General features: G+C 34.5%; 1 protein-coding gene across 1 annotated transcript in view; it reads left to right on the top strand.

Annotated features, from left to right (window-relative positions):
- Nucleotides 1-8561: 8561 nt before the first annotated feature.
- Nucleotides 8562-10395, top strand: part of LOC144964795 (uncharacterized) — a 4970-nt gene continuing 3136 nt past the window's right edge. Inside the window, exon 1 of the mRNA XM_078899424.1 lies at nucleotides 8562-9110. Coding sequence (XP_078755550.1) covers nucleotides 8904-9110 — 207 coding nt within the window. The 5' untranslated portion in view covers nucleotides 8562-8903. The remainder of the gene's footprint in view (nucleotides 9111-10395) is intronic.

Genomic DNA, 10395 nt, shown 5'->3' on the forward strand with positions numbered 1-10395 from the left:
GAAACTGGTTCAGGATTGGGAGTCGTCAGGTTTCAAGATAGATTGCCATTTTGTCTAATTACTTCCTTTTTTGGAATGTCTCGACTACAAAAGGAAACTTCTGACTAATTAGATTCTACAACAATCTTTTAAGTATTCAAAATTCAAGCCATTAAGATCCAGGATAGCTTTTTAACTGGAGGTAAATTTTCCTGTATCCTGTGTATTCGACGATTTCTTCACCAAAAATTAATTATTTTACTTGTATGTACTACCGAAGAATCCTTATTCATTAGGCCAGCTTGTAAAAAAATAGAAATATTGGTGTTCTGTATCTTGATTATTATTTCTTTTTTTATTTGGGGGGGGGGGGGGGGGGTGGAGGGGGGGGGGGGGGGTTGTTCCTTGCATTTGTAATGAATCCTCGATTTAATATAAGACGAACTAGAGTAAAGATGTCAGTGATATTTTATACGATGTGTAAAGATTGATGTATAATAAAAATGAACTGTTACATTAATTACTTTTCACCCATTTCCATGACAATCCAGAACTAATGTTATGTTGAAAGAAATGCAATACATTTTATACTTGTTTCATTTTTGTATTTGTCTGTTCATTCTTCCCCATTACAAGTGAAATGACATAAATTGAAAAGTTAGTAAAGTTTTGATATGGAGTAACTGAAATCAGATGTGATGATTCACGACTTACGTCAGGTGACCTTGACTTCTCCTATCTATTGTGCTAAGCGAACAGTACCAATGGTTTGCTCCCCTTTGGATAGGACACACGTCTATGGCCAAGTACTATCTGTCTTATCAGGTAGATCCAACCATCCAATCACTGCTAAGGGAGGTCAGAATAAACACAACAAAAAAGCAAACAAACCTCAACTGCATTTTAGATTTATATTGGGTCTTTTGCTTCCGAGACGAACGCTCTACCACCTGAGCTATTGATTTGCTAAGTAAAAGTTTTGAAGCCAAATGAAGAATAAAATTGCTTTGTCAGCGTACAAAAGTAAAGTCTCAGAGTGAAACGGCCTGGTTTTGCTCGTGGTTGGGGTCTTTCGTCGTAGAGGGAGACAGTCAGATGAACCAATGTTTATGTTGGAAGTTATCCCTTTATGTTTTGTTTAATATCAAGACGAGAGAGAGAGAGAGAGAGAGCTCCTTTTCGACGACGATTTCGCTATGTTGGTTTGTAGACAATAAAGTGGTCTCAAACCAGAAATAAAGCACTGCATTTTATAAAAAAGCACCCCCCCCCCCCAATTTAGAGCATTTATATCCACTAACGTGCTCAAAGCGCGTTACAATGGGAATCTAGAGATGAAGTGAGTAGAAAAGTGCCAGAAGACAATAGAGAATGAAACATTTTTCGCGGCGGTGATGGGGTATTGAACCCGCGACCTTATTGGTACGACAACTCCGCCTGGCCAGTGAGGGCGTGACTCTACAGTATGAGCTATCCACGATCCCCAAAAAAAATCGTATCAAACTCAGGTCATTCCTAGGGCTCTCTCTCTCACCGACTCCTAGAGATCGCGGTCTAACACACACAACCTCCGCGAAGTTAGTTTGGTCAGCAATTAAGCTTAATAGCCAGTATTCTCAACACAAACATGTAACATAGAAACAATTGAGACATTGAGTATGCTCCGGTATATGGGGTGAATTTTTGATTCAGAAAAGTGAGTGGAGCAGACACTTATGTTGGTAACAACAAGAGGTGAAGTGAGTAGAAGAGTGCCAGAAGACAATAGAGAATAAAATATTTTCAAATATTTTTCATGACATTGAGAAAAAGCAAACCATCTTTTGGTCTTAGTTTGCTTTTATGATTTTATACTACGTAATTGTCCCCTGACACACAATATATGCAGGAATAGTTTATTTTCACCATAACACTTACAAAATCATAAATTTGATAGACTGTAGACACACCCAAAACACAATTATATGCACATGCCAACAAAAGAGAGAAGATAATAACATACACTACGTCATTTGTTTAGGAGCTTCTGGAAACATGACCAAAAAACATGGCTTTAGTTTCTTTTAGAAAGTGGCTTAGCGGTACGGTCATTGCTTCGTTCCCGAAAGGTACCGAGTTCGATCATCCACCGCTGCGTTGTGTGGCCTTGAGCAAGTCACCACGCCCTAGTTCAATTTGCGCGGCTGCAATGCGGCTGACGACTGGGTTATTCCAATCTTACCTTGGAATAGACCCTAGATAAAAAGTTCCCCTGTGGGATGAATAGAGAGAATTTTATTGATTTATAATTTTAAAAAAGATTCCAGGGATGTTAACTAATCTGGCAGATATATTCCAAATTTCTTGATCGAATCAAGCAATGCTTTTATCACCGGCTTTAAGACATGTTATGATTTTTGAGTAGTTTTTCTTAAAATGGAATTGGCTTTATGTTATCAGGTGGCACCTTTCGCGAATACCTCAGATCAATTTGAAATCAGACAATACGCTTTACAAAGCTGATGGAACGGATCAAGTTCTTTTTTACCTGTGATAATCTTGTTAATCTATTCATCACCACCATGCCACCCTTCCACACACGCATACAGAACAGCCTTACATAACATTCCATTCTGATCTGATTAGCATCTATCATCACCACATGTTTTTTTGTTTAAATAGAACAATATTACATTCAGTGGTAAAAACAAAAAAAAAAAAAACAATCTGGGAAAAATACCCCAGATACTCACACTTTCACGCATACAAACTTGAAATCATGTAAATACACGGAGGTACAGTTGCAGTATCATAAAACACAAGAAAAAAACAATTGAAAGCCTAGTTCTGTTTCTAGGACAGGGAGGTGGAAGATGCTGTACTGCCACAAAACGACCCCCCCCCCCTTTCCCCCGTATTTAGTCACAATATATCAATAGCTTTTTTTTAACTTGAGGATTTATATATCGCAATATCCACTCATCGTGCTCAAAATGCTTTACAAGGGTTCCCTAGCCAACAGCAACACTTAACATGTAGGACGAGACATGAAGTCTCTAAGGCGATATCACAATTCTTTTCCCGACAGAGATAAAGATCTTGTGTCATCTGACTTGTATGTCCCTGGTTTATGTTCCGACGTGAGCAACGCTCTTTACTGACATTCTCTTAGACTACAGGTGCAAAATGACAACATGGCCGGTAACAGGATTGTTCCTGTCAAAAAAAGAATGTAATACCTCGTCCTTCCTTTTTACGGTATGCTTGAGACCCCTTGTAAAAGCGCATTGAACATATACAGTGAAACCTCGTTATACCGCCATGTTTGGGACCAAGGCGAAATTGGGGTATAGGAGTATGGCCGTATAATGAATTTGGTAAATGTTGTACAGGACTCTACCAGTATTGGAATGATTATCTGAACTCTAATAAGAAAGCATATATTTTATAACTAGGTCCATACAGCTATTATAAAGAGGTTTGAGTGAATAGTGGATATTGCGCATTTAAAATTATGAACTAACATATTTATAGTTAATTTTTTGAAGCATTGTTTAATTAACAATATCATATTATTTTCTCTTCATAATTTTCTTTGTGTTCATGTTCGATTGGTACTTTGCAAAATTTGAATGAAGCATGCTTACAAGCCAGCAAATTTCTTAAAAAAAAAAAAAAAAAAAAAAAATTTCTGTTTAAATATATCTTTGAATCGTTTTGAACTATGATATAGATTGCTACTAAAGTGATTTTTGGCAAATCAATAGTAATGGTTCTCTTGTTTTGGTCCACAAACTTGGAACGCTCTCCCACCGGACCTGAGGGACTCAGGCAGGTTGGTTGTTATAAAATCTAAATTAAAGACTGTATTTTAGGGATTATATTTTTAAAGCTTTAAAGTTTGTAGCATAAATAGGACTTTCAGAATGAGTGAGTGAGTTTGTGTTTGTGTGTGTGTGTGTGTGTGTATGTGTGTGTGTGTGTGTGTTTATGTGTATGTATATGTTTGTGATATATATATAATATATATATATATATATATATATATATATATATATATTTACATACATACATATTAATATATATATATATATATATATATATATATATATATATATATATATATATATTTGTTTTTTGTTTGTAAAGCTCTAAGAGAAAATGTATTGAATAAATAACTGCTTGTTATTATCATTGGCTCTTTAAAATACCATTCTATCTAAAATGAAAAAAAAAAGTTGTTCTTGTCATTAATTTACGACCATTATTGTTATGCAGAGGAGAGCTAGCTCATTCGACTTATTGCTTTGTTTTATGTCAATGCTGTGATAAAAACGTTAAAATTACGACATGCTATATAGTCTAAAGACAAGTACTGTCTTCTTGTGCAGTTTTTCACTGTAGAACAAAAGTGCAAATAATCAGTGTGTGTGTCTGTGAGTGTACAAAAATGCATCTTTATAACGCTCTCTCTCTCTCTCTCTCTCTCTCTCTCTCTCTCTCTCTCTCTCTCTCTCACACACACACACACACACATATATATATATATATATATATATATATATATATATATATATATAAAGACAAGGAGAGAGAGAGAGAGAGAGAGAGAGAGAGATAGATAGATAGATAGATAGATAGAGAGAGAGAGAGAGAGAGAGAGAGAGAGAGAGAGAGAGAGAGAGAGAGAGAGAGAGAGAGAGAGAATTTTGATCTTTAAACTATTAATGAATTAGACATTTGACACTGTCAAATACACAACGGCAATAAGATATGAATTGATAAAATCATAAGAAGCTGAAAAAAACAAAACAAACTAGATAGTTGAACTGGTTGAAATCCGAGACTTTAGATGCAGTATTTTGTGACACTTTTATTTACAATTAATGGTAAAGTAAACTATGGACTATTAATACCTGAAAAAAGTACATATTATACGTGTTCAAAGTTATAAACAAAAATGAATATGACAGCTTCAAAAAAGAACAAAATGCCAAACACGGAAATTCGAGCTCAAACTCCTTCTTCAGCCAAAAACAAAAATAATAAAAATATAAGTACAGTGTTTATTGTTTTTTATTGTTGGCTGACGAAGCACTTTGAGCCCGAAGTGTTCCGTGTTTGGTATTTTGTTCTTTCTTTTGAACCTGTTATATTCATTCTTGTTTATCAATTTTTACAGTTTCTAAAAGCTTTGTATCACTTTGACATATGTTATAATTATTAGAATTTTCCAACAGAATCAGGAATTTAACTTACGACACATAAAGATAATCCACATGGAAACGAGCGATGAATTCGTATATTTAAATGTCCTTGTGTCATGCTGACTATTGCTTATGTAAAACTTGCTAAAATATATTACAGGTAGACTGCAAGTAAAGAAGAAGAAGAAGAAGAAGAAGAAGAAGAAGAAGAAGAAGAAGAAGAAGAAGAAGAAAGAAGAAGAAGAAGAAGAAGAAGAGAAGAAGAAGAGAAGAAGAAGAGAAAGAAGAAAGAGAAGAAGAGAAGAAGAAGAAGAAGAAGGAAGAAGAAGAAGAAGAAGAAGAGAAGAAGGAAAGAAAGAAGAAGAAGAGAAGAAGAAGAAGAAGAAGAAGAAGAAGAAGAAGAAGAAGAAAGAAGAAGAAGAAGAAGAAGAAGAAGAAGAGAAGAAGAAGAAGAAGAAGAGAAGAAGAAGAAGAGAGAAGAAAGAAGAAGAGAAGAAGAAGAAGAAGAAGAAGAAGAAGAAGAAGAAGAAGAAGAAGAAAGAAGAAGAAGAAGAAGAAGAAGAAGAAGAAGAAGAAAGAAGAAGAAGAAAGAAGAAGAAGAAGAAGAGAAGAAGAAGAAGAAGAAGAGAGAAGAAGAAGAAGAAAGAAGAAGAAAGAAGAAGAAGAGAAGAAGAAGAAGAAGAAGAAGAAAGAAGAAGAAGAGAAGAAAGAAGAGAAGAGAAAGAAGAAGAAGAAGAGAAAAAGAGAAAAAGAGAAAGAAAGAAGAGAAGAAGAAGAAAAAGAAGAGAAGAAGAAGAAGAAGAGAAGAGAAAGAGAAGAAGAAGAAGAAGAAGAAGAAGAAGAAGAAAGAAGAAGAAGAAAAGAAAGAAGAAGAAGAAGAAAGAAGAAGAGAAGAAGAGAAGAAAGAAGGAAGAAGAAGAAGAAGAAGGAAGAAGAAGAAGAAGAAGAAGAAGAAGAAGAAGAAGAAGAAGAAGAAGAAGAAGAAGAAGAAGAAGAAGAAGAAGAAAGAAGAAGAAGAAGAAGAGAAGAAGAAGAAGAAGAAGAAGAAGAAGAAGAAGAAGAAGAAGAAGAAGAAGAAGAAGAAGAAGAAGAAGAAGAAGAAGAAGAAAGAAGAAGAAGAAGAAGAAGAAGAAGAGAAGAGAAGAAGAAGAAGAAAGAAGAAGAAGAGAGAAGAAGAAGAAGAAGAAGAAGAAGAAGAGAAGAAGAAGAAGAAGAAAGAAGAAAGAAGAAGAAAGAAGAAGAAGAAGAAGAAGAAGAAGAAGAAGAAAAGAGAAGAAGAAGAAGAAGAAGAAGAAGAAGAAGGAAGAAGAGAAGAAGAAGAAGAAGAAGAAGAAAGAAGAAGAAGAAAGAAGAAGAAGAAGAAGAAGAAGAAGAGAAGAAGAGAAGAGAGAAAGAAGAGAAGAAGGAAGAAGAAGAAGAAGAAGAAGAAAGAAGAAGAAGAAGAAGAAGAAGAAGAAGAAGAAGAAGAAAGAAGAAGAAGAAGAAGAAGAAGAAGAAGAAGAAGAAGAAGAAGAAGAAGAGAAGAAAGAAGAAGAAGAAGAAGAAGAAGAAGAGAAGAAGAAGAAGAAGAAGAAGAAGAAGAAGAAGAAGAAGAGAGAAGAAGAAGAAGAAGAAGAAGAAGAAGAAGAAGAAGAAGAAGAAGAAGAAAGAAGAAGAAGAAGAAGAAGAAGAAGAAGAAGAAGAAGAAGAAGAAAGAAGAAGAAGAAGAAGAAGAAGAAGAAGAAGAAGAAGAAGAAGAAGAAGAAGAAGAAGAAGAAGAAGAAGAGAAGAAGAAGAGAAGAAGAAGAAGAAGAAGAAGAAGAAGAAGAAGAGAAGAGAAGAAGAAGAAGAAGAAGAGAAGAGAAAGAAGAAAAGAAAAAGAAGAGAAGAAGAAGAAGAAGAAGAAGAAGAAGAAGAAGAAGAAGAAGAAGAAGAAAGAAGAAGAAGAGAAGAAGAAGAAAGAGAAGAAGAAGAAGAAGAAGAAGAAGAAGAAGAAGAAGAAGAAGAAAGAAGAAGAAGAAGAAGAAGAAGAAGAAGAGAAAGAAGAAGAAAGAAGAAGAAAGAAGAAGAAGAAGAAAGAAGAAGAAGAAGAAGAAGAAGAAGAAGAAGAAGAAGAAGAAGAAGAAGAAGAAAGAAGAAGAAGAAGAAGAAGAAGAAGAAGAAGAAGAAAGAAGGAAGAGAAGAAAGAAAAGAAGAGAAGAAGAAGAAGAAGAAGAAGAAGAAGAAGAAGAAGAAGAAGAAAGAAGAAGAAGAAGAAGAAGAAGAAGAAGAAGAAGAAGAAGAAGAAGAAGAAGAAAAGAAGAAGAAGAAGAAGAAGAAGAAAAGAAGAAGAAGAAGAAGAAGAAGAAGAAGAAGAAGAAGAAGAAGAAGAAGAAGAAGAAGAAGAAGAAGAAGAGAAGAAGAAGAAAAGAAGAAGAAAGAAGAAGAAGAAGAAGAAGAAGAAGAAGAAGAAGAAGAAGAAGAAGAAGAAGAAGAAGAGAAGAAGAAGAAGAAGAAGAAGAAGAAAGAAGAAGAAGAAAGAAGAAGAAGAAAGAAGAAGAAGAAGAAGAAGAAGAAGAAGAAGAAGAAGAAGAAGAAGAAGAAGAAGAAGAAGAAGAAGAAGAAGAAGAAGAAGAAGAAGAAGAAGAAGGTTCTATATAGTCCCGTTGTTAGAGTGCTCGCTTCACAATACACATCGCTACAAATCAGTATCATGCGTGGTTTGGCAGATTTCATTCATAGTTTTAAAAAATTATAAAAATTGGGTTGAATTTTACTGATAACAATGGATATAAATGTCTGAAAGTGAAATGAACTCTTTTAAAATGTCGTATTTCCAAATTATTTTAGCTTTTATGATCGGTTTTCTGACTCACCCCGACATACCTATAATATAATAATATAGAATGACGAATTTTTTTGTTTTAAAAAATGGGACAAGGGACATAACTCAATAAATGAAAATCCTATGTTGCAAAACCAATTCATAACTTCAGCTTCTGTTTCTTTCCTAACCCCCCCCCCCCCCCCTTCCCATTCTGTTGTTTTTGTTTATTTCTTTATTTGATATGAATTATTGGTTTAACATATGGTCTGCAAAGACACGAAGTTCACAATAAATGATTCAAAAGTAAAGAGGTAGGTGGTGTGGGAGTTGATCAGCTGTCAGGTGATCCGCGAAGCAGTTTCGTTTTTGTCAAGCAAAGCATAACGGTTGGATATCGTTTCCCCCTTATTCAGTGGTTGTTAAAGTTATGCATTTCTAAATATTGTAACCATATTAAACAATCATGCAATGACATTATGGTGATAGGATGATTATCAAATGGTTAACAATAAACAAAATTTTCAAAGGTTTGCAAGGTTGAAAGGTTGAAATTTCTATATTTAGAACATGAATAATGTCATATTTTTAGTAACATTTTCATGCTGTTGCAATGCTATTTAAATAGAAGCTTAGTTATCTCGGCACTTCTAACCATGCGAGGGGAACAAACGTTTACAAATCATACAAACAGATTGAGATTTCCATCAGAATGGAGACCCGACAAAGCTAATAGGTGAAAAAATAATGAAGAAACGAAAGTTTTACAACATGTGAAAATCCTTCCCCTCACGTTGGATCTCGCTCCAGTTTAGAAACAAGTGCAGTGCGATAAAAAAAAAATTATCATCAGTGACTGACTGAAAAGTATTTCATCATTTACTGACATAATATTATACGTTTACACGCCTCTTGTATAATTTGTAAATAATTGTAATTATTGCTAAAACTCAACGATGGCTGACAGTGTGATGAAGGAGTATCACAAACTCCTTCGAAATGCGGACAAACTCTATGACGGACAGGTGGAGTTCGTTCTGGACCATGGAGAGGAAGTGGATAAGGATGGTGGTGTTGAAGAGCAAAAGGAGAATGAATTACACATATTTTTCTTTGTGACACCAAAGGACGGACTTTACAAAAATGCGAGAATCAAATTTCAGGTAAGTTTGAAAAAGAATTTTAGTGTAAAGATTCGACGTGTACTGTTTTGTAGGTCTGATAACCCAAATGGTTATGTGTCCATTGTTGTACTGATAACACTCTCAAACCAACGCAAAATATATTCCATTACAACAATGTTGAATTAAGCCCATAATTAATTGCGTTCGGTTAGAAGACCTGCAAATATATGCACCTAGCTAGGTTTAGAAACGGAAAATTGAATTTTCATTTAAAAGAAATATGAGACTCATACTGTTTCTAGTTTTATTTACGGAAATGAATATATTTTCACAGCCTGTGAACTATTAAAATTTCACATTTTTGATTATTTTAACGTTAAATTCACGTTTCATTGGGGTCCCAATTAAAAATATTATGAATAATTCGCTTCACACTCGCTTTATACTCCAAGGGAGATCAATCCCAGGTGATATTTTTTTTTCACCCATCCCCTCCTCCTGCCCTGTTGTCCACCAGTAGCGCAAATTACTTATCATATCCAAATGATAGCAAGCGATTGCTGCTGTCCATTTCACGCGAGAAACAGGGATAAACTTTGGCTCCACGGGCCTTTAGGCTCTTATTCTTACGGACTTCACTGTTCGACACCTGCTCTACTCCGACATAATGCCAGATTTATTAGGCGATGGGGTACAAAAGTGTATTTAAAACAATATATTGACAATTTGTGAAATAAATAACACAATTTGAAATTGACCTAAGCTTCAATATAATATACGAAAACAGATAAAATGGACGTTTCAGGTTTTATCAACAAAACAGGACGAGTGAAACACTACAGATGAATGAGATAATGTGGTAGTGGCGTTGTTAAGATGAATCTTCTTCTTCTTCTTCTTCTTCTTCTTCTTCTTCTTCTTCTTCTTCTTCTTCTTCTTATTATTATTATTAATTAATTAATTTATTTATTTTTCATTTTTTACACCTGGTGTAGGTGTCCTTGATATCAACCCATAATACATTAATTATCTCCCCACTCGAAATTGTCTTCTGTTCTTTTCAGAAAATTAGTTCGACAGTTCAATAAGGTCTCACGTTGTTTTGAAATAGTGAAACGTCCGCGAGGTAAAACATGTAAAGAGCATGTCAATGAGATTATTTCTTAACGTTATGAAGAAGGTCAAGGACGGATTTACTTTGAACCATAATATACAAACCTTACACCAGTATCACGCAATCTCGCACAAAACTACAGTTATGGTCGCTCAGGACGTAACTCGCTTTTAGAATCGTACAATATTGATGCTATGCGTTTAGGTAAAG

Source organism: Berghia stephanieae, chromosome 2 (genome assembly GCF_034508935.2).
Source record: "Berghia stephanieae isolate SIO BIC M18660-M18661 chromosome 2, UCSD_Bste_1.3, whole genome shotgun sequence".
Lineage (NCBI taxonomy): Eukaryota > Metazoa > Mollusca > Gastropoda > Nudibranchia > Aeolidiidae > Berghia > Berghia stephanieae.